The sequence below is a fragment of the Hydra vulgaris genome, chromosome 12, assembly GCF_038396675.1.
Source record: "Hydra vulgaris chromosome 12, alternate assembly HydraT2T_AEP".
NCBI classification, from domain to species: domain Eukaryota; kingdom Metazoa; phylum Cnidaria; class Hydrozoa; order Anthoathecata; family Hydridae; genus Hydra; species Hydra vulgaris.
This window is the reverse complement of record NC_088931.1, coordinates 29,850,698-29,876,700: the sequence shown is the minus strand read 5'-3', so window position 1 is coordinate 29,876,700 and position 26,003 is coordinate 29,850,698. Positions and strand designations below refer to the sequence as shown.

At 27.5% G+C, this 26,003-nt stretch overlaps 2 protein-coding genes across 6 annotated transcripts in view; one reads left to right on the top strand and one right to left on the bottom strand.

The window, feature by feature from the left end:
* Positions 1-26,003, top strand: part of LOC105850828 (coiled-coil domain-containing protein 57) — a 59,418-nt gene that overhangs the window by 30,583 nt on the left and 2,832 nt on the right. For all 5 annotated transcript variants that reach the window (XM_065812860.1, XM_065812861.1, XM_065812858.1 and 2 more), the window contains 2 exons: positions 273-365; positions 535-812. In XM_065812860.1, the coding sequence (XP_065668932.1) occupies positions 273-365; positions 535-812 (371 nt within the window). The remainder of the gene's footprint in view (positions 1-272; positions 366-534; positions 813-26,003) is intronic.
* LOC100201865 (atrial natriuretic peptide receptor 1) lies at positions 13-25,561 on the bottom strand. Its single transcript, XM_065812857.1, has 6 exons — positions 25,247-25,561; positions 19,871-20,269; positions 19,077-19,757; positions 12,998-14,746; positions 12,584-12,768; positions 13-1,108 (listed from the first exon to the last, which is right to left on the bottom strand). The coding sequence occupies exons 1-6, from the start codon at positions 25,464-25,466 to the stop codon at positions 938-940; spliced, it is 3,405 nt and encodes a 1,134-aa protein (XP_065668929.1). The 5' UTR covers positions 25,467-25,561; the 3' UTR covers positions 13-937.

The window sequence follows — 26,003 nt, the reverse complement described above, 5'->3', positions numbered from 1 at the left end:
TAAAATATTACATTAGACATAAAAGAATTATTTTCAAATAAATTTGATTACAAATTTTCTTTTTAAATTGTGTTGGGGGAGTTTTACATAACTTAACTCGAAAAAACTGTTTTGAAACTGTTACTGTAGATGAAACAAATAATTAAATGTTTATTTACAACAAAAATATTATAAAATATTTTATAAAATCTTAAAAGTTTTTAGAAATGTATATTAACTTTAAACATAAAAAAATTGACAGAAAAAAATTTTTACAAAAATTTATTTATTAGCATATTTACAGTCTTTGGAGGCGGAAATTGCATTGTTAAAATCTACAAATCGCGACTTAAAAAACAAATTACAAGATCATGTTACAACATTAGGTATTATATATTTATTTATTATATCTTATTGTTTTAGATTTGCTACCACACTTATTATGCTTGATTTTTTTTTGATAGTTATTTGTTGTTACAATTTTTCTTGGTTTCGGTTGTTGATTTTATATTGATACAGCTTGGTCAGTCTCTTTTAAATTTTTATTTTAACCAGATGTTTTTCAAAACGAAAATAGTAAATTATTGACTTTACTAAAAACAAAAGATTCCACCATAACTTATTTGAAGAACAGTATTAATTCTTTTGAAAATGAAAGGAAACAAAAAATAATTTCTATGGAAACTGTTTATTTTGACTCTTCTTTGGGGAATTTTAATCATGAAGTTGCTGCTAAGAAAAAAAAGATTAATGAGCAAACCAAACCAGAATCTGAAAAATGCTATACACATGGACTTGCATGTAATTTTAATGCCACTTGCTTCAATTCGGGGGTAAACTTTCATTTGTATGTTTGTTTTTTTGTTTTTTTTTCGTGCTTGTTTCACCACTCTATAATTTTGTTTGTTTGGGTAGGTCCCAAGTTAAATTTTTTTAAAGTAGAATTCAAATCAAAGTTTTATGTTAGAAGGCTATTTTCACTTTTTGTCTTTTTTAAACACCATTTGCGGAATTCTGCATCAAATTCAGAAGGAAATTTCCATATAATTAAATCTGATATCCAGTCAGGGAATGCAACTCCTATAGATTTTATTTCTTTCAAAAATGATGGTGCAATTTTTTCAATATCCTTAATAAATTTATAAACATATATATATATATATATATATATATATATATATATATATATATATATATATATATATATATATATATATATATATATATATATATATGTATATATATATACATATATATATATATATATATATATATAAATATATATATATATATATATATACATATATATATGTGTGTGTGTGTGTGTGTATATATATATGTATATATATATATGTGTATATATATATACATATATATATAAATATATATATATATATGTATAAATATATATATCTCTGTGTTAGTGTGTGTGTGTGTGTGTGTGTGTGTGTGTGTGTGTGTGTGTGTGTGTGTGTGTGTGTGTGTGTGTGTGTGTGTGTGTGTACTAATGTGTGTGTGTGTGTGTGTGTGTGTGTACTAATGTTTATATAATAAATAAATAAACATTAAAACGAACTTTTTTAATAATTTCTAAACTTTCTTAAAAAGTTATGTAAAATAAAAATAAATTTTTAAAAAGTGAATTATAAAAATATAAAAAAATTATAATAAAATTAATTACTTAAATATAAATAAAATACTGTTTGTAAAATGGTTTAAAAATTTGACAAAAACATTTATATTGTAAAAAACAAATCACTTGCAAAGACTATTTAAAATAGAGCTGAGTCAAAGGCATTTTTTTTCCAATACTGTGACCTAATTTTTTAATTGTATATAAACTATAGTTACTATAGTAACTATAGTTAATAAACATATCTGAATATTAAAGCAAAGTTATTCATAAAATGTTTTTTTACTATTACTAATAAAAGTTTTATAAAAATTTAAACTGGATTCTAAAAAAAGTTTAAAACTTTTCAGTCTTAAATAATAGTTTAAAACTATGTAGATTATAATCTACATAAATAGTTATACTATTTCTCTTGTCATCTCTATATACAGTTTAACGCTATGGCTTATGTGCGCTTAGTAGAATTCCTTTGTGCGGAAAATAAAAACATAGGAAATTATACTGATTTTTATTGTCTAATTTTGTACCAATCATTACAGTTTATGTTTTGCATATTAAATGTGATCATATACATTATTATAGAAGATATAAAGTATTAGGTCTTTTTTTACCGATACCGAAAACGGTACCAAGAAAAAATGAAGATACTTTGGCACAGCTGATTTGAAAAAATTTTTATATAATATAAAAGGAATTGCAAAAGGACTCTAACATTCAAAGTTTAGTTACCAATGTGCTTCTAAAAATTTGTTGCTTTCTAATTTGCTTAGAGTTTTTATTATTATTAAAGGTGTATCAGCTTGCACTCTTAATAATAATAATATTAATGAACAACAACATAACTGCAAATTGGGATAAAAGTAGATACTCCACAATGGCAGTTTTTTTCCATTTATATATACTATATATACTATAAATAATATTTATAGTATATATAGTATATATAAATGCATTTAATAATAAGGACATAACATTTATATCCTAGTTTACACCCTGATGGTAGGGCATCTTATACTTTTCAAAAGTTATCTTTTTTTATTATAAACATGTGGTTGTAAGTATTATTTACTTGAAAGTATTTAAATGTAAGATCTGTTAAAAAAATGATTTAAAATATTTTTTTTTTTTTTGCGAAAATTCATCTCTTGCTTTATCTTGTTGACTTAAAAATTAATTTTTAGTTTGCAGAAAGAAAAAAAAGGGTAGAAATCTCAAGTTGTGACCAATTAAATAAATAAATAAAAAATTAGGGGAAATTTTACAGATGAAGGAGGGTGTTTAAATAATAAGGGAGGGTGTTCTAATACTGAGTTAAAATGTTTATTTGATCTAAACATTTTTTTTTTTAAAGAAATTTTATCCTTTCGTTAAAAAGGAAGATTATTTACTTACTTTTTTTTTTTTTTAATGTTTAAAAATTTTTCAAATTTAAAAAAAAGCAAAATTATAATTAAATATTTTAACAGTTTTCTTTGAATGGTGTTGAGCATAACTTAAAATTCATTGGTTGTAATACCACAACTTCAAATACAGATCATAATGGAGGTGTTATCTATTTTTTAGAGGTTAATTTAGAAAGAAAATTTGAAGATTAGTATGTTTTTTTCACACAGGTGAACTTTCTTTTTGGCATTTATTAAAAGAGCTTAATGGTTAAACAACTTTCAAGACATTGTTTTTTGGACTCATTGCGAGGTTTCTAAGGTTACTGAAACAGAAAGAAATTAAAATTGAATATCTCCAAACTAGCAAACACATGATAGTAAAACCTTAGAACAATCTTGCGAGTTGATTTGACACAACATCAGTGGCCAAGATTGTTTTGGTTCCAAATATAATGTTATTAACAACAAAAAACCAATATGGTGCATTCCATAGTTACTGATGTAAAGTTTGCAAATTTCATACTTAATTTAAATACTTTCTATTTACATTAGATCCTCGTAATAAAAGTCAAATCATATTTATTTATATGGGTAATATTGGTGTATATATATAATTTCCAGGCTATTCATATTTATCTTCAAGTAGAAAAATACATGTTCATTACTGACGTAACGCTGCTATTTTTCTAATGTTAACATTTGACTTAAAGTTTCTCTGAAAGTTAAGAAAAAAAAACAACTGTAAAATTACTTTGAATTAAAGACTCATTTATGTAGATGATTTGTTGTACATATAAGCTATATAGATGTATTAATTCCCTTTGCAGAAGATATTATTCTGAAGTTCATTATTACTGACGTTATGTTAGTGACATAACGCTCTCACTCAGAGAATCATAGTTGTTTAAAAACATTTAGTCAAGTTTTATTTTATTTTTTAATAACATTATTGATAAAATTGGTATATTAAAGATACTATATAATTCCAGTAAACCTTGGGGAGTAGCCTATGGGCGTCAAAATGAAAAAACGCTTAAACGTCAAAGTTTTTTTTTTATAATTTGAAATAAAAATTCTAATAACAAAAAATAACTATTCGGTTGCTTTAACTTTAGTTTTAAAATTTGGTAAATATTTGTGTGACTCCTTTATAAATACTTTGAGAGTAAAAGCAGTAAAACGCTGTCACATTGACCAGAAATAATTACACCAAACAACCCAAAAATAGAAAAATCCAATTTTGTTTTCTTATTCTCTTTCCACTCTAATCAGTTTCCTAATAAAAACTTTAGTTAATAAGCAAATAAATATTTTAAATCAAACAAGGTGCGATTTTTTGCCAATAATTTTCTCAATAACTTTATTTTTTTTGGTAATAGTTTGAACTTTGAAATGTTTTTTTTTTTTTATTCCTGGTAATGTTTTTGATGAAGAAATGAATTGTGACAATCCAATCTCTTCATTGCGTTTTTTAATTTCATCAACATCAACCAAAATAACCTTGACATCCATATTTTCTAATGCCTTTGCAAATTGGGATGCTTTTGTTACTTTGATATTTTGAGCCTAAATTCTGGATTTTACAAATCTTTTAACAAATCCTCCAACACCGTCAACAACGGATTTGCTGTGCATGGGTACAAAAAATGCCCATTTAATTTTTATCTTGTGTTGTTTTTGCAACATTTTTAAAGACTCCATTATATACTTATTTTTGAACTGAGATGTTGCATTATCACTCCAAAATGTAACTTGTTGGACTGTTTCTGGCAGCTGCTCCATAATGACATCAATAAACGGAATCACGGTTTCTTTTTTTCCAATACTGTGACTCGATGTTGTATTTTAAGTTAATGTCAGCTTGTTTTGATTCAGCTTTGTATTTTAATTTGATTCAACTTTGTATTTTAAGCTCAACATTGCATTTATTGGAATTAAATTTTGTTACTTTTTCATGCTACCTAATTTAATGTTGCATGGAACCACAATGACTGACTTTATGACATAGAAAGAGGCCTATGAACCTGTTTAGATATGTGCACAAGCCATTTCACTGTAGGTATTTGTGCTTGCATGTAGGAGTTATTGTGCTTTAGGCTTTTTTCTGACTTAAGTAAATTATGGAACATTATGTACTTTTAACTTTACAAAGAAAATATTAATTCTTATGAAAGAAATTTATAGATATTCTAGTCACAAATGGTTTATTCATTCTTGTCAGTTTTTTTTTTCAATAGTTGCCATTTTTCAGGGCTTGTTTAATATTTATATATTTGATTTATATTTACCAAAAAATGTGTCTGTTGGCACATTTTTTTGTAAATATTTAAGTGTATTATTAAAGAATAGTCATAAATACTAAAAGAGTTCAAAGAGTAAAAACTAACAAGAGGGGCTATATTTATTTAACTTTTAAAAGTGGTTTGCTGTCAACAATTTATCTTTGCTGATGTCCTCCTTATGAAATTTGTACAAACCTGATTTTAAATTTTGATTCTTTTTATCATGTTACTGAAAAAAAAAAATTGATGATTTGATCAGTGAGCAGTGATTAGTTTTCATTTTTGTGTCAATTCTTAATTGACACAAAAATGTTTTTACATCATCTTTATCATACATCAATTTTAATTGACAAAAGTTTTTACAGCATCTTTATCATACATCAATTTTTAATTGACAAGTTTTTACATCATCTTTCACTACTTGGTTTATCAGTATACATGTATATGGTTAATTTTTAATTCTATTCAATATAAATGTCTATGTTTTTGGTCAAAAACTTTTTATTTTAATTTGATATTAATAGTTAGTAATAAGTTTCCATATTTACAGATCTTATGACATTGTTTCTTCATTATTAACAGCCTTAAAATTTTAAATTTTATTCACTATCTCTCCGTCTAGTTATGGAATTAAAAATTTTAAATTGAATTTGGTTGTTCCACAAAAAAGTTATGAAGAAAAAACTGAAAAAAAGAGATTTCCTGTTTAATGAAACATACTGTTATTTAACTTATATAGTATAGTATAGTAACTTATATAAATGTTTCGCTCTTATTTTTATTTTATTAGGCAACTTCTTATATAAATATGAGTAACCTACATGAACTAATATCTTAATTAAAAAACTCATTCTATTATCTCATTCATTTAACTCATTCTATTAACTCCTAATAAAGGTACAGGTTTTATGGTTCTGAGGCCGGTTGGTAGTCAGGTTTCACGAACTCTCTGGGAGACTGATTCCATCAACAGCTATAAAATATCAGAGTACTAACAGTACCATTTTGCGCATGGATGGTGTCCCTGTTCGTACTTTTGGTGTGCATTGTCGTTGCCACATTTGGAGCCCTTTGTTACAGTTTATTAATAGTAATGAGGCAATTGCTTGTACTATTAAATAGTGAACTGAGTACTATCTATGCTTTGAGTCCAGTTCTTTAACAAATTTAAAAATGAATAAAGTAACAAAAAATATAAAACACAAAAAACCATCATCATCATCAAGTTCTCTAAACCTATCATTCACTAATATTCGTGGTCTTTGAAGTAACTTTTCTTCTGTTGAGTCTTATCTCTTGCAAAGTTCACCAGACCTACTTGCTTTTTGTGAAACTAATTTGAGTTTCTAATTTTGTGATCTTAGTGTTGATGATTATCTTCGTTTAATTTGTAAAGACTCCAATAGTTACATGCTTGGCCTGGGCATTTACATTTGTAAGAATTCACCCATTTGTTTAACCACTAGGTATGAATCCACCGACTATTCTTTTACGTGCTTTCATTTAGCAACACTTCACTCTATCACCTTTCTCTTTGTTCTATATTACTCTCCTTCATCTCAAGACTGCACTCTTTTCGAGGTTATTTCTGATCAAATTGACCAAGCGCTCTCTCTTTATCCATCAGCCGATATTGTTGTTGTTGGTGACTTTAATGCTCATCACACTAAATAGCTTGGCTCTAGTGTCAGTGACTCTGCAGGCGTTGAGGCCCACAACTTTTGCCTTTCTCAATCTCGAACTCAAATAGTCAACTGTCCAACTCGTTTTCCAGTCAACCCGAATTATTGTACCTCTTACAACTACCTTAAAGCTGATTGGGACTCTTTCTGTTATTTTCTTCGTGATGGCCCTTAGCCATCATGGGTAGAAATCTTTTGTCTTCCTGCTGATAAATGCGCTTCTTACATAACTTCTTGGGTTCAGGCTGGCATGGAATTTTGTATTCCCTCTCAATGATTCCAAATCAAGCCTCACTCTTCTCTTTGGTTTACCTGACATTGTGCTGCTGCAATTTCCAATCAAAATTTACTTCCATACCTATCAGCAAAGCGTTTCTCCAGAAAACAGATGTCTGTTTACTATTGCTGGAAACCATTGTAAAAAGGTTTTGTCTAACTATTCTCAGGTCATAAAGTCTTTCATCTCAAAAGTTAGGCTCTTGTTACTTCTGGAGAATCTTTAACAGTATTAATAATAAGAGCATATCTGTTATTCCACCTCTCTTGCCTGGTTCAGATTTTTTCATCTCACCTGAAGACAAAGCTGAATTGTTTGCTAAGAACTTTTCCTCAATACCATCTCTTGATTCCACTAGTTGTAATCTACCTGATATTGCTGAAAAACAGGTTGATTTATTGCTTGACATTCTTATTACTCCAACTTCTGTATCTAAAGTGATTTCCTGCTTAGACTCTTCTATAGCTTGTGGTCCGGACAACATAACTGTTGTGGTCTTGTAGAAGTCTTCTCCAGAGCTGTCGTTGGAGTCTTGTTTTCCGACATGCTGGAAAGTGGCATCTGTTATCCTGTTATCTGTTACTCGTCTGACTACCGTCCCATTAGTCTTCTTCCTATCATAAACAAGGTTTTTGAATCTTTAATTAACAAACTCTTAATCTCTCATCTTGAATCTAATAAACTTACTTTCTGATCATCAATATGGATTTCGATCTTCTTATTCTACAGTTGATTTGTTAACAGTAAAAATCAATAGGTTTTATCATACTAGATAAAGGTGGAGAGGTTAAGTCTATTTGTCTTGACATTTCTAAAGCTTTTGATAAAGTTTGGCATGCTGGTCTTCTCCATAAGCTTTCTTATTACTGAGTATCAGGTAACATCTTTAATATTATTGAATCCTTCCATACCAATCATAGTTTAAAGTTGTCCTCGATGGGCAGCACTCTTCTTTACATCCTGTAACTTCAGGGGTTCCTCAAGGTTCTATCCTTGGCCCTATACTCTTTTTAATTTACATTACCAATCTTCCAGATATTCTCACATCTAAGGTGGCATTGTTCACTGATAAAACTACCATTTATTCTTGTCTTGATAAGAAGCCAACACTCTCTGATCACTAAGAGGGGGTTTTTGAGCTTGAAAAGGATCTCACTTCTGCCAAAGCATGGGGCTCACAGTGGCTGGTGAACTCAAGATAAACCAATTTTTTTTAGGCAATCGTTACCGCAATAATTTAGATCTTCCTATATTTATGAACGGTAATGTACTTGATGAGCCATCTATCCTTCATCTTCTAGGATTAACTCTTACTTCTGATCTTTCTTGGAAACCATATATCAAATTGATTGCAAAATTAGCATCTGCTAAGGTTGCATCTCTTTATCGTTCTCGACACTTTCTTACTCTGGATTCAATTCTTAATCTTTATAAATCTCAAATCCATCCTTGTATGGAATACTGTTGCCATATTTGGGGCGGATCTTCCAATAATGCCCTTTTTCTTTTAGACAAGGTGCAAAAACACATTGTTAACATAGTTGGACCTGCTTTTGCAGCCAACCTCCAACCATAATCACATTGTCGTAATGTTGCTTCTCTTTGTCTTTTCTACAAATACTATAATGGGCACTGCTCTAAAGAGTTAGCGTCTCTTGTGCCATCTACTAAAATTCATTGTCATGTTACTCGTCATTCAACTAAGTCTCATCCTTTTTCTGTGACCAAGTGCTCCAAAAACTCTTTTTTTCCAGTTCTTTGAAATTCGCTTCCTTCATCTTGCTTTTCTAATTTATATAATTTGCAATCTTTTAAGTTGTCCGTCAATCGTTATTTTGCTCTATAAACTTCATCTTTTCTCTTCCGGTAACTTCCAACTCTAATAGTGGTTGCTTGCAGCCTTGTTGGAAGCGAAGATGTTAAAAAACAAACAAATAACAAATAATCACTTTATCTTAGTCAATAAAAAAAGATTTACACAATCGAAAACAAAAAATAATAACTTACACTGATGAGCAACTTAATGCTGCATTTTCAAAAATAAAATCTGGTGGTTTCATCATTATGTAAAGCATCATGAATGACATTCCAAAGGCAACTTTATTGTTTGTAATAAAGAACCTTATAAAGAACATTATCGTTTAACGTTACCTTATAAAGAATGTTATCGTTTAGAATAACAATAGAGAGCGAAGTTACGCTCTCTATTGGTATTGGCATTGTCATCATTTTAATTTTACTGAATTAAAAAGATTATTTAAAATGTTTGTTAAACTTGCTGATTGGGTTTTTGATAGAACCAGCAAGCAAGTTCTTGATCTTGTTGCTAGTTATTTACAACATACAAAACAAACTAATTTATTTACTAACAATAAACCAGGCAAAGCTTGGTACTATGCTTTTATCAAACATTTAAAACATCGATTAAGCGTGATAACGGCAGGTAAAATTGCAATACTAAATGCAGCTTTTTGTATTAAAGGTAACAAAAATAAATATTTCAATACATGTAAACCTCAATTATTTAGAGCAAACATTGATGAATACTTTGCGTCAAGTCTGAAATTTTTTCGAAATTGGCTTCAATGGTGACAAGGGTAATGAAACAATTTTCTTTGTAGAAAATTGTTTCATTATCCTTGTCACCATTGTAGTGTAGTTTATATTTTGATTATTTGTGTAGTTTATGTTTTGATTATTTCTGGTTACTTTATGAGCGTCCTCTTAAATAACCAGAAATAATCAAAATATCAACTACACAGAAGACAATTTTACATAAATTCTGCTGGAGTTGCACTTTAACAGTTAATAATTTTTAAAGCCAAATACCTGGCAGTAGTTTGGTGTACAAAAGGCTTAAAAAATACAGAATGAATAACTTCACCATCAGGTTGGATTGAAAACAAACAATTCATACAATGACACACAATACAAAAATATTTATTCCAGCTTCCTAAAAAAATGTTACCCATTTTAGTACTTAATGGCCACAGCACTCGCATTAGATATCAGGTTGCTCTTCTTTGTATTAAAAACAATGTCAAGCTCATATGCCTATCAACTATGTCACACATTCTTCAGCCGTTAGATGTTGGCGTGTATTGCCATGTTTAAAAAGTTTGGCACCAAATATTGGACAAATATTATACCAACTCACTATGCAGCAATTTATCTAAAAATGCTTTTGTTCAGCTTCAATCAAAACTTTTTAATTCACGCATCATTAACAAAATTGACAAATCTGAATTGCTAACTACAGAAATATTTCAACTACCGAAATCTGCTCAATCTGTTCGCAGTTGTTCACACTTCTGTTGTATATGTTCACAAGTTTTACCAGCTCTAACTCAACTATGCCAATCTACCAAATCAATAATAGCAACTTATCCACACACTCCTGTCTTAATCATTTTCAATTAGTGATTGCAATAGACTTGAACGCAAATGTTGATTTTTTCAAAACATTTTCTTCTTTACCTTCTCTTCAACATCATTGTCAGCTAGGATCAATATAACTGTTCTGTTAAGTATAAGCATGACAAAAAGGGCTTCAAAATTTTATTCTTTATATGTATTGGTTACTTTTTTTGTTTGTTTATGTTCCAGAAATGATGAGTTCTCCAAAATCAGCCTTATTTCAAACATACATTACAAGATGTGTCATATATCTTCAATTAGGATCTTTCATAATCCACCCTTGCAGATAAGATCTTTGTCTGGAAAACTTTGAGAGCAAACTACAACAGTCTTAGATTAAAACAAGTAGATTTAAACCTCAAAGACCTTAGAAATTTGACAAACCATATGCATCTAAGCATATTTCCAATGCTAGGGAGCTAGTTTATGAGCAACTGTTTGATAGGATATTTTACAAGAAACAGTAGCCTTCTGGGATTAGTCTTTATCTTTCTCTTTTCTCTCATATTTTTGGCTTTCTTGCAAACACAACCCATTTCAGAAAATACTATGAAATATTAAATTATATAACATACATTCATTTATTTCATCATCTCAAAAATTTCAAAAATGTGTTACCAAAACGGATTAATTAAATTTTACTTTTTAATAGTTCAATAATGATTTGAGTTAGTGTGCTTTTTTTAATAATTATAATGGTTATAAATGTACCAAGGTTTAGTTTTTGTTAAAAATAAAATAAAGCGAAAAATATGTTAAAAATATTGTTGAGCTTTACTCTAACTTACAGGTATTTTGAATAATATGAGCACAATTCTATTAATACTAAAAAGTCTTTCTTACAAAACGTAAAAGGAAGCCCACGTTTTAAGTTTAAGCATGTTTGTGAGCCTCTTAAAACTTTTTGCGTAAGCATATTTGAACCTGTTTCAACAATAAGTATGCTTATAAAAACATACATCAGACTAATAATATTATTATTCAACTTAGGTATAATTAATAAATTTATTAATTAAAAAAAAAAGATAAGAAAAAATTTCTTTACAAACTAATCCTAAATTGACATAAAATTTTGATAAGTTTTCAGATATCACTTTTTGACAACTGTTTTTTTTTAATGTTGATTTTTAACCTCAAGGGACTTCAGAGAATGGGAAAAGCTTGAGTGGTATCCTGGGGGCAAAAAAAGTATGTTTCTGGGACACGCTATTGTAGGGTCATTCCATACAACAAGCATTAGAGAAAAAATTTTAAAAAATGTAAAAAGTGTCCAAAATATTAGAACAGAAATGCACCAAATAATGTTAACCAATGGTTTACCATACAAAAGTTAAGTGTTAAACTGAGTGTGTTTTACATGCTTGCTAAAAAAATACATGTTTGGTGATGTATGTATTGTATATAATATAAATGTATATATAAGCACACACATTAAACTCATTAAAAGACTTAAAATCATTCTTTGTACATTATTTTGTAGTTAACTTGACTGACTTTTATAAATAAATAAACAAAACAAAGAAGATTTCATGTGTTTAAATACATGCATATGACTAAATATGACAAATGATGCAGGTAACAATGTATGTATGTGTGTGTGTATGTATGTATGTTGTACATGCATACGTCATTTGTAGATAGATAAAGATAAAAATAGTTTTGTGTCTATTTACTACTATTCTACTTGGCTCCTATTCCACTCTTAACCTGAACAGAAATTTTTATTTTTATTACATTTTTTATAGAAAAAATTGTGAAAATATAAAAAAGTGAAATTCTAAAATAGAGAAAGTTAGGAAAGTTGATAATGATGTCTTTTTTCACCTTTGTATTATATAAAACATACTAAAATTTTTTGTATTATATAAAACATACTAAAACTTTGTATTATATAAAACATACTAAAATTAAATAAATATTTAAGTTACCTCGTTTTCGCCTGCATATTCAAAGACATAATTCTTATCATTTCTTAATAAGTTTGTTGTATTTTCTGTTACAACAATTGTATTTATAGGTACATAATCAGATAGTGATCGAGCATAGTTTATAATATTTCCAAATATGCTGTAAACAGGAACTTTGTTTCCAATTACAACTCCTGTTGCAGAACCTGGAATTATAACATTTTATATATATATTATACTTTTCTAAAAGCAATAAATAATTAACCTGATATTAAAGGATTGATCACATGATCAATCCTTTAATATCAGTTTTTTTTTAATTTCATATTCTCAATTGAAATAAAAAAAACCATGACATTATTCTTATAAATATATAAATCTTATAAATATATTTATATAATTTATTTATATAAATATTTTTGTGATAATGAATACCTGAGTGAATGACCATCGATAACTTTATGTTACTGTGTTTAATGTATCTCCACTGATAAGTAGACAATTCTATAGATATTTTAACTGCAATTCTTGCCAGATCAGCTGCTTCTGAAGTGATTTTAAATCCTTTTATATTAGAACATAAAACAATTTCTTCTCGAATAGAAATCAATTTGAAGATGCTTTTGCATTCGTCTGCCAATAGCACTTTTTCTACCATTTTATGAAAGTCATTAATTACATTTATCGCTTTTTGAGGTGATAGCATTTCGCATATTTTATTAAAATTTTCTAACTTAATAACCATTAAAGAAACCAAACTTAAATGTTGCGGTTCAATGGTAGATCCTTCAAGTAGTTCTTCTGCAATAGGTGCGGGTACACATCTGTAAAGTAGCTCATTTGATTTGATTTTTTCTTTTTTGTACATTTCTGATCTTTCTTTCACTGCTTTATTAAGGTCTGAACTATATTTCTCCATCATTTCTATCATGTTATCAAGTATATCTGTTCGATCTCCAAAAATAGTTTTTAATGAGAGTTTTACCTCTTTAAATGTAGGCCTTTCCTCTGCTAATTCATTTTGGCAACTGTTCATGATATCAAGCAGTTTAGGTTCTAACCCAGTCTGTAAGGTAATGTGTGGGCGAAATGGAGGTATGCATCTTTTTTTTACGTAATGAATAATATCACTTGGTCGTAATTCACTGTGCTCATAATAGGGTGCTTTTCGGTTTATAATTTCAGCAATAATAATTCCAAAACTGTATACATCACCTGCTTTGCTAACTTTCTGTGGTATATTTATATTTTCTGGTGCTGTCCATAATAAAGACTCATATTTTCCTTGTTCTTTTTCAATAGATTCTGATTTAATTGAACGGTTGCATGCACTGAATTCTGTCAATCCATAATCTGATATCTGCAGTACCCATCTATGATTAATTAAACAGTTTTTAGATGTTAAGTGCCCGTGTAGCTTTATTGGACTTTCATGCAATGCACACATTCCATTTACTATATCTAATAAAAAAGTATTTTTGAACACCCAGTCCAGCTGGATATCTTCATTTAAAAGTACATCATATAAACTACCTTTTTTGTAATAATTCTGAACAATGCATATATAAGGTGTTTGTATAGTAACACCTATGATCTTTGCAAGATTTGAATGTTCCAAGTCTCTCATTTCTTTTAATTCGATTGAGATATCTCTTGTTATAAAGATACGTTCTTTCGGTAACTTTTTAAGCATAATTGTTTTATTTTGATATATTGCTTGCAACTTTTTAATGCCATTTACTTTATTAACTTCACCTTTTTCTTTTAGAATTTCACCTATATGTATATGAGACTTCAAAATAATAGTGCTTTTTATATCTTCAATGTTTATAAAAGATGCTTTACTGCTTATATCATTTTCATATTTTTGCACTTTATATATTTTCCACGTGATAATCAAAGTGATTATAGATGCAATACAAATGCCTATTGCTAAGTATATTTTATTTTTGTCTATTTTGTTTTCATTGCACTGAGTGTCAAATCCACATTTAGGTTGATCTTTTGGGACATGCTCTCCTAACCACCTTATATACTTTGTAAAATTTTTTATTGCTTTGGCAAGGTTAGTTAAATCAGATTCTCTATAAATGTATAAAATCTTATAATTATCTAGTACATTTATTAGTAAAGCATCAGGTATACGTGATCCGCCTTGTGCAATGTTGATTGTCCCAGTTGTTCCTAAACAGATTTTATCATTATTATGTGCATGACATAAAGTAAATTTTAAGTAAAGAACAAATTTGAAAATTTTAATAAAATAGACTATATTACTATTAGATGTAGTTTAAATTGTCATGTACATGACTTTGGTAAGGCTGTAGGTAGTAGATGATGAAATTTAAAACTTTATCACTAACTTATCAACTTATATAATAAAAACAGTAACCTAAAATAAAACTTTTTTAAAACGTTTTTTTTTTTTTTTTTTTTTTCTTGTATTTATTTTGATTTAAGTTTGATTTTTTTCTTCTGTAAAGGTCGAAAAGTGAAAAGACAAAATTTAAATTTACTTTTTAAACTTTCTTCATGATCAACATCATCATTCAACATCATCTTTTAACATCATCTTTTAACATCATTTAATATATTCAATATATATCACATTCAACATCATTATTTAACATTATCATTCAGCATCATCATTCATCAAAATTATCTTTTAACATCATCTGTGCTCCTTGGTCAGTTTGTCTCTCCTCTTTCACTCTTCTGTACGTTTTTTTTAATTACTCAGTTTTTTTAAATGTTGACAAGCAACACTATGTGGCAATTGTGATTTGATATAATAAATTATATAGACTTAAAAACAAAAATATTACACCCAACACTAAAGGTTCTTATTGTTAAGCAGAACTAGTTGAGCAATTTTTACTAAATCTAACAGATCTCATGAGCACCGGGTTTACATAACTTTCTCACTATTGGAAAGATATTTTAACCTGCTAAAAATTGATTAAGAAAAAAGTATAGTTTTTGATTAGTCTGAGGTCTACCTGTCTTAATGGGGTTAGTTGAGCAACCAACAAATAAATAAGTATGTATGATATGGAACTGTCAATACACGCCAGTTGTATTGACAGTGTCTATGATTTATAAACTTTTTATTTTACATGCTTTAGTAAGTAAGATAAGAGAAAAAAAATTAAATAGTAAGAAAGTGTCATAAAATATAACAATATTATTTTATACAAATATCTTGAACTTTGATGCCGATTTGAAAATAACTAATTTTGAATATATATTTTTAAAGTATGCAAAATTCTTTTTTATCAGAGTTATTTCTTTGTGTTTGATAGTTCAGTTTAATTTTGCTTTAAAGTTGCTTTTACCTCTACTAGACAAGATAAAACTTGCCTCTACTAGTCAAGGTAATGCATTAATTAAGTTTTGAATAGAACATTAAGACTTTTGAAAAAATGGCTAATTATAATCAAAGGTCTGGTAAATTAGCAAAATATCAACACTTAAGTGATGACAGATAAAAATATCAACACTTAAGTGAAGCCAGATAAAAAAAAACACTTATATACACACACAGAGATAAATATGTGTGTGTGTGTGTGTGTGTGTGTGTGTGTGTGTGTGTGTGTGTGTGTGTGTGTGTGTGTGTGTGTGTGTGTAGACACATATGTATTGTTTCATATTAAAAAGTATATATTAATAACCTAAATATAATATATAATATAATAACTAATATAATAACCTTCTCATCACATTAACACAATATTTCATACTTGCAGTAAACTTGATAATTTAACATTTGGGCAAAGCTCTAAATTTCTAATGGCAATGGTTCCAATTTTTGCTTATGAATGTTATCGATTAGTAACTAATGAAATTGAAATTATATGGCAAAAAATTATCTAACAATCAAAACAAAGAGTTTTTTCTAATGTATGTAGATTAATGGAAAAATAATTTTAAATAATTAGAGTAAACTGGGGTAAGAGTAAATAAAAAAAAAAGAATAGTTTAGCAATTTTGTTTCTTTTGTATTTATTAAAAGCTAAAACAGCTTTAAAAATGTGAGACACCGTATTGTAGAGAATTTTGTGCTCAATTTAAGATATAAAAAATTTATTTTTGTCTTAGCAAACTTTTGAGTTGTTGAATTCTCACACTAGTAAAAAAAAAGTTTTTTTCAAAAAAATCAACTTCAAAACTCCCAAAACTAAAATTAAACTTTGCTAACTAAAAAGGCTATTTTATAGAAAATTTTACAACATACCAAAGGCAACTCTTCACTAGCATGTGCACAACAAAGTTCAATCACACGGTAGAGGTATAACTACCTTGCTAAGTACAGTGTTTGAATTTGCTCTTGTTTTAGTACTTATCAGTTTAGCTGATTGGGAATTTGTCAGAACATTCACATTTGTCATCACAATTGTTAATGATTATTTGGTATCTACAAATCAAAATCATCTGTTTCCACCAAACCAGGACGAGAATAGTATCAAGGTTTCACAAAACAATAGAGGCATAAATGAGACATCAGAGTAGCAGGCAATATTTTGTCTTCTGGTTTCTTCTTGTACTGAGAACAAAATAATAAGTTATTTCAGTACACTTCAAATACAATTTCTTAAAACAAATATCAACAATAACAATTTGTAGAATTTCCAATTTTGACAAAAATTGATTTTCAGACAATTGAGGTAAACAGCATATAATTTCCAGGCTTGGTACTAAGTGCCCTTTTGATTTTAATTGTTAATAAATTGGTTGGTAACAAAGGAAAAATTAATAACACAGTTGATAATTGTGTTAACGCTACCGGTACCATTCTGCCATTGGTAGTTTACAAATCAATATCACCTCTGTACAAAGATTGGTGTGCAGAGAAACCATCAAAAACCGTATTTACAACACCCAAGTTGGGTTGGATGGAAAAGAAACAATTTATTCAATGACTCACTAAAGTATTTATACTGACAATTAAATTAATTCCAGGTAAATAGTTTGGTCTACTTAAATTGAGTAGTTAGATCATATATATATATATATATAGATATATATATATATATATATATATATATATATATATATATATATATATATATATATATATATATATATATATATATATATATATATATATATATATATATATATATATATATATATAGATATATATAGATATATATAGATATATATAGATATATATAGATATATATAGATATATATAGATATATATAGATATATATAGATATATATAGATATATATAGATATATATAGATATATATAGATATATATAGATATATATAGATATATATAGATATATATAGATATATATATATATATATATATATATATATATATATATATATATAATATATATATATAGATATATATATAGATATATATATAGATATATATAGATATATATATGTTTGTAATGCTGTTTTGAAATGCATATACTGTAATGTTGTTTTGAAATGCATATTCAAGAAAGTGCTGGAACTGAGTCAGAACTATAATATAATTTATATCCAGAAAATAAAACTATGTGATTTTTACAACTTTAAGTTTCATGCTATTGCAATCATCAGGTGAAATACAAATATAATTTTTTTGATAAAATAGTTTTGATAAAAATGGAACTAGTTACATAAAAGACTTGTAAATAACAATCTTTTATTGTTTTTTTTTTTAATTTTATATATATATATATATCTTATCCTTAAATCATAACTAATTGAAAATCATAATTAATTGAAAACTTCCAGTTACCACCAACTAATTGTAATAGCATTTACCATAATTTGTTTAAAAGACTAAAACTATGAAAATAGCACAGTTTTGTAGTTAAAGCCTGAAAAAATTATATTTTCTTTTATAATGGATTGTCTAAGTTCAATAACTAAATATAGTCATAAACATGTAAATATAATCCTAAACATGTAAGTGATTTAACTTAATAGGTGTAATGAACAAGTGATTTAATTTAATAGGTATTTAACTATAAAAGCAGAAAGTGATATTCTATAAAAGTTAAAGTATTTATATATATATTTAAAAAAAATTTAATTTAAAAAGTTAATAATTGATAATAAAGTAAGTAACTTACAAATAGGTACAAATACAAATAGTTGAGAACACTTTTTACATCTTAGAGAAATGCTAAATTTTTCTTACGTTGCTATTGTTAAAAAGTATGTTTATGTGGTTAAATTTAGAATATCTGGAAAAAAAATTATTCTGCTAAACAGTTTGGAAGCTTTAAACTAGTTTGTTTTTGTCCTATAGATGATCATGTACAGTATACAATATGTTATATATATATATACTATGTGTTCTTATATTATATATAATATATGTTCTTATTGGTTTATGAGAACCTTTTTATTTAAATAACTAATAATTTAACTATATGAGATATTTAGTGTATAAAAAGTTTGGTAAAATGATAACAAAAAGCAGATAATTTTTGTTTTAAAGTCTGTATTAAGGGTTTTACAAGGCTGGGTTACTAAGAAAAAAGATTAAATTTTTTTAAAGTCTTACCATTTGTTGAGGTATTTGTGATCTCCATAGATATCATTGAATAGTTTTCAAACAGTTCTGCTGTATTAAAATTTGATTTTAGTGCTGTGTAGTTAATCAGGTTTGTGTTAAATGTGAGAAAACTTGAATTTGTGCAATTAAAACATCCAGTGCTCAAAATACATTCAGTATTACACACAGTGCAGCTTTTATTCTCTTGTGTAACATTATATATTTTACACAAAGTTGTGTTTTTACTGATGCTTTTATACCATTCTTTTTTTAATTGGTTAATACTGTTTTCAATGTATTGCTGACGTTTTATTTCCACAAGTCGTTCTGCATTTTTAAGGTACAATAAAATAGAATCATAAATGTAGGAAGCTGATATAATTGCTTTATTTAATCCCTTCCAACTTTGTGCTCCAAACTTTTCTATGTACTTGTTTGTGATAATATTTTTGAAATTTAAATATTCTTCTGTTTGATCATCTTCTACTGTACTCGCTCTCATTTGAAATGTGCCAATCACAAGTTTATCTAAATCTTCATCAATCTTAAGTTTTATCTTGGCTTTTTCTGCTACAATAGGATCAAAGTTTACATTAATTATACCATACAAGCTACTATTAAGCCAACCTTTTTTTTTTGCTTCAACCATAAATTTTATAACATCTTCCTCACATATAAGAGTTAATATAACTAGAAAAAAAAATTTTTAAACAATTTTTTTTATTTTTTTATTTTTTTTATAAATGCATTAAATAAAACATGAAGATTTCTAAGCAAATTTGAATATAAAAAGGAATCCTTACTTCTCATACTTTTTTCAACATCAACCAAAACATAACTAATATTCTCGTAATCCAATATATCAATTGCTCTTACAGTAAAACCCTGAGCAACCAACAGCTCCTTTACTTCAATGGCTATATTTTGAAACAGATCGCTTGAGAATAAAATACCTAATATTTTCCAATTGAATTGGTTAGCTAAAGTTGAATAGTATTCCGCTATTATGGCAGCATTGTCAATAAATGGTTTAACACGTGCAAAGTTTTTGCTCTGCATGTTATCATAATCTGCACAATCATAAGAAATCATCATTGCACCAACATATTCTGCACCATTCATGGTTATATCACATCCTTTTTTACAATCTGGTCCAATAATTACATCTACATTTTCATTGTAAAAGAACTCACTTGATTTGCCTAAAACAAAATAACAGCATAATTTAAAAAGAAAACTTTTTCAGGAAAAAAAATAGTTTTAGCTCAGTTATTTATTATCTATTTTTTTATTTTAATGTCCATAGTTTCACAACTGCTATGTAATGCTATTTGGACAGCTTTCAATAAAGCTATTTTCTTATTTAAATATGACATTTTTGAAAAAAGCAATTTTTTACAATTTCCTTTCCTGCATTGAATTATTCCTTGTTTGCAGATCAAGATTATTTTTATTATAATACTATGACGATTACCATCAAAGATTTACAAGCTCTTACTTGCAATCAAGTTGGGAATTGTGCATAAGAATTATTCTTTAGATAATTTAGCAGTCAGATAATTAAGCATATAACTTGCAATTAAAAATTGTCTGACTTGGTACTGATACTTTAAGTAAGCACTGTATGTGGTTTATATGTAGACATTTACAGTAAGAACAGAATTAATCATACCAGTAATTTTTGATGAAAATCACATAAATGTTTTAGAATGGCCCTGATTTGAATCCAATAGGCCATTTATGGGCTTTATTAGAAAAAATAAAGGTAATAGATTATTTACAAATAAAAAAATGTTTGAAGAAAGCTATGTTAAATCATGGTTTAACATTGACAATAATCAAATCAATAATAATAGAGTCAACTCCGCACAGTGAAGTGAAATGGTCAAAAAGTGGCCAAAACTTAAAATTTTGTAAAGTAATAAACGTTTTTATTAAATTATTGTTACAATTCAAAAACAAACTTAAAAAGTCGGTAATTAAAAACTTTTCAAGTTGTAGACCCCTCCCCTTACCCCCTCTTCCCTCCCCCTCCTCCCTTGAATTTTCAATGCAATTTTTTTTAATTTTTAAATTCTAGAAATTATTCTTAAAATATTTTTTAAGTGAAAAAAATATTTACCTTATTTATTAAGATTAATATGTAATCCCTAGTTATATATACTGATAAGTGAATTTTTACATGAAAAAGTTTAAATTTAAAAAGATAACATTTATTAAGAAAAAAAATAACTATTCATCTCCTCTGAGGAGGTCCTGTACGTCAGGATCAAGGTTAGGACCAGAAAATATCTTGGGGTTCCTGAAAGCAATTCAAGAGATGACAGGGTCGCTTCTTATTAGTAAATAATGGAATTGGTTCTGCATCACATTAATTCTAGATATTTTGTATGTGTGATTAAGTCTTGCATTTGGTATAGCCTTACTTTGTTTTTCCTGAGCCTCCTTCGAATACGCTCCAATGAGAAGATCCAAATGCTCAGCAATTAAAAATCCATGTTCCAGAACCTTATGAAGTGTAGGTGGCATAATGTACCAAGGATAGGTTTCCACTATTAGCTCTGAAGTTTTATAACAGTATGCTTTAAAAGCATCCAAGTTCAGGTGGAATCCACTGCAAATGGCATTCAATATGTTTCTTAGTCTTAAAATGATGTTCTAACTAACTCCTGTTATTTCAGAGAAAGATTCTGCTGCTCGAAATGCCCTCCTTGCAGTGTTTCCTGTATAAGTATTTCCAAATTCATGCTTAGGAGTATCAACCACTAAGCTTAGCCTCTCTAAACTTTTTGATTTCTTTTTTTTCGAGATTTTACAGATAATTTATCTTCTGGAGATCGGGACTGGTATATTTTAATATCCATTTTATATCCCAAGTGTAGAATGAATTCAAAGATTCGTATCCAACAGTGCAGTTTCGGTAATCCTAAAGCTATAGCTTGCTTATTGCAAACTATTTCTCTAATTATATCCAGCTTGTTCATTTCACTAAGTTTGGCAGAACAAACATTGCAAGATTGAGTTGAGTTTGTATCAATTATAGCATTCACTGCCTTGCCGTCCAACATGGTCATCTCAATTTTTATTTTTATTTTTGCTTTCTGGTTAGAGAAGGGGATTTCAAGTTCAAAATCTTGAAGACTTTCTATTTGCTTCCTAACATCTAATTCTTCAGCTCTTGTTGACTCTTTTGTTTCTTTTTGGTATTGCTGGTGAAGAGGCCTGCAAAAGTGGGGGCTTGAAGGCATTGGGTTTGACCACACAGTGATAGCCCCTATTTCCAGTTTCAACGGAACAATTGCAGTTTGGAACAAGGACTTTTCGTTTTCAACTCCTGTTGAAAGATCTGTGTCATCAAACCTTTGATTGTATACACATTGAGATGAGGCTCCATCCATTCCAGTTTTCATATAGATTTTTCCAGTTGTTTTTGATCCATCTAGACACTCTGTATTAGATATGCTTATAATTCTTGATAAAGTGTGCACACTTTATCAAGAATGTACGCGTACAAACACATTAACAACAATTATCCACTTTAGTTATAAACCACTACACGCCATGTAACATTTAACATAATATAATGACATCATGTTAACAACATCTGTATTCAAGATTCAAGAAATACGGATGAAACACTTTTTAGAATTTTGTTTGTCAGTCATTTTTATAAACTTGTATTTATTCTTAGTTTTAACCTATAATGCTTTTCTTGCACATTTATTTTATGTGCAAGTATTTTTAGCCCATTCTTTTAGTTTTTAAATTCTTCATAAGGAAATTCAAAAAGTAAACAAAAATTTTACAATTTTTTTAAAGGTGTTTTGCCAAGTGAAAAATTAAGGAAAATAAAGTTCTTTATAACTAGTGTATGATGCAATAATTTATTTAAAGGTGTTAAATTATGTTTTCATTGTAAGTCTATTTATATATTTTAATTATAAGTTTCATATATATAACATCACAAACTGCAGCTTTTTGCTAAAGCATTTAAAATATCAATTTTAACATAATGTTTAAAGTTAACGCACAAATAACTGATCAAAAAAATATTTGCGCAATTCACTCAGCCCTCAGAATTAAGATAGAAAACACAATTTATTGCCAACCTTAAAGTTTACTTCTCTTCGTTAAACCCTGCAATAAGCTATCAGCTGATTAAAAGTAAAACAGCAGTTTTACTTTTAAAAGCAAGTGTTATCTACTATATCACATTTATATGATTTATACTTTAATTGTAAAAAAGTTTGGTGAATGTTATTTTATATATTGATAAATAAATTTTAAAACAAATGTTTCTGTGGCAAGAAATATAATGTATTTTGCATTTTATTTTAATGCACGCACTGTTATGAGCATAAATGCATGTTAAATACATCTATATCTGTATAACATTTATGTGTCTATTTGTGTATAAAAGCACATATGTATCTACTTTGATATACAAATAGGCAATTACATGAATAAATACATACACGCCTGCATATATAAGTTTATTGTCCAGGTACCTGCCACTGTGTCCATATTAAAAAGTTGGAATAAAAGTTTGTGAAATCTCTAGCGCTGTTTTCACAAAATGACGCTGGTTACTTTGCGCTAATTAAGTTTGCCTAAATATATCAAATTTCTTTTTAATAAACAATTTAATATTTACACTTGAGGTCACAAATTACGCAAGCTTAAAGTGTAAACTCGATGTCTGTAATTATTCTTTCTCCCTCAGGGATGTTAATATTTGGAATAACTATCCATCTGACCTCGTTAATGTCAAAAATATCAAAGCTTTAAAATTAAAATTAACTCTATCAACTTCGAAAAGTCCTCTTCTGAAAAAATTCTCTCACATTATAAAAAGAAGCTATTTAAATATCCATATAAATCAGTTTCCTTTTTGCAAAAAGATTTTAACAAAACATGGAATGGGTGAGCAATAAAGCTTTGTCTAAACTTTCGGTCTAAGACAAAGCCCTGTGAAAGTTGCTTGAAACTTTCTCTGTTTAAACCATACCTAGTTAAACCAAAATTGTAACAAGTTATATTAAATATTATTTAAGAATTATTTTTATATGTTTTTCGACATATTGATTTTTTTTTTAGTTTTTAAGGAATAATAAAGTATTACATTAAAGAAGATCGTGATTTCTTGAAATGTGTCTCTTGATACTTTGATCAGATTGAAAAAATTGAAGAAAATAGAGTTATGAGAAAATGTGTAACCCATACGAGTGTGGAGGCATAAACGTGAAATTAAATAATAAGAAATTATATATACCGTAGATACAAATTCTGAGAATTTGTATTGTAGCGTGTTTTAATTAAATTTAAAAAATTTAATTAAAACACGCTACAATACACGTTTACAATTTTTTTAACGGTCACTCAAATTCTCCGTTACTTTAACCGAGAAAAGTGAATACATCTTTTTAACACAAAACTTTCTCCATAACAAAATAGAAATGTCGGCAAAAAAAATTGCCGCCCTAAGACACTTTTATGTCGACATTGCCGAATGCCGACCATAAGTTTGAGGGTTTCTTACTTGTGTAATCTTTAAGTATCTTTACTACTGTTGTTAATTACTTGTTTGAATTAATTACTAATTACTTATGTGAAGTTTTTTTAAAATTAACGTAAATATAATTTGCAGGAACATAATAATTTTTATCTATCAGATAAGTAATCTTGTTTTAAATAGAAAAAATAGCTTCAAAATATTTGAATAATATTGTTCAATGTTTATATTACTCGCATTAAGTTTTGACTAGAAATATTTTTATATATTATAATATACACTATTAGGCTATTATAGTACTTGTGTAATTTTTATGTTGTTTTTTTTTTGCATCAAATCTGTTTACATTTTTTTTATACCTAGTTAAAACTATACTAAACAACATTGTCAATAAACATTCACAGTTATTGTGAAACACTGTTATTTCGTTTTTTAAAAAAAATTACCGATATTGAGAATACTGATAAAGTATTCTCAAAATCAGAATTGTTTTTTAATAAACAGTATGCCGGTAACTCACAAAAGCCGTGAATGTTTATTAATATTGAAAAAGCCGTATTTTTTAGTTTTAGTCTAATCTCTGACCTTAAAAAATACCAGTTATCAAGCTAAAAAATATTAAACATAAAATGTGTGTGCTAGAGAGAAAAGATTTTTAAAAATTTACCTGTAACCGAAACAGTATCTTCGCAGTTGAGTTTTTTTACATTGTATTTGAGTGCGCTACCTGTTACGTTGAAATTTTTTACAGCCATTTCAACTGTTAAATTATATATATAATTTTCATCTAAACTTTGTTCTGGTAAAAGTATTCCTATAGATAGTATGAATTGGCATGCCATAACATTTAAATTAAAAACAAAAACGGCAATTAAAATCACGTTCATATTTTTTAGTCTTTTTCTTCATTTTTTTTTCATTTTGATATATTTTTCTGCTGAATAACTCGATGTTTTAGATGCAATGAGACTTTTTATAAATTAATAATTTTTTTGACATTATTTATTTACAATGCATTTACAAAATTAATAATTCATAATTATGTTGATTTTTAAATGCTAGTTTAAATATATAAATATACATATTATTTAATTATTTAAAAAAGTTTAATTAACTAATAAAATTTATATTTGTAAATATTTATTTTTTAAGTTTTTTAAAGAATAATAATACAATATTATATCTTTAAAAAAATCCCTCTTCCTCTCCTTGCCGTCGCCGCGATCACTGAAAGAGAGAGAGAGAGAGAGAGAGAGAGAGAGAGAGAGAGAGAGAGAGAGAGAGAGAGAGAGAGAGAGAGAGAGAGAGAGAGAGAGAGAGAAAGAGAGAGAGAGGTGTTAGTGTAATATGTTAATTGTATTAGTAAATATAGTAATAATATGTAGTTTATATTAGTATGCTAATTGTGCTAGAATTAAATATTC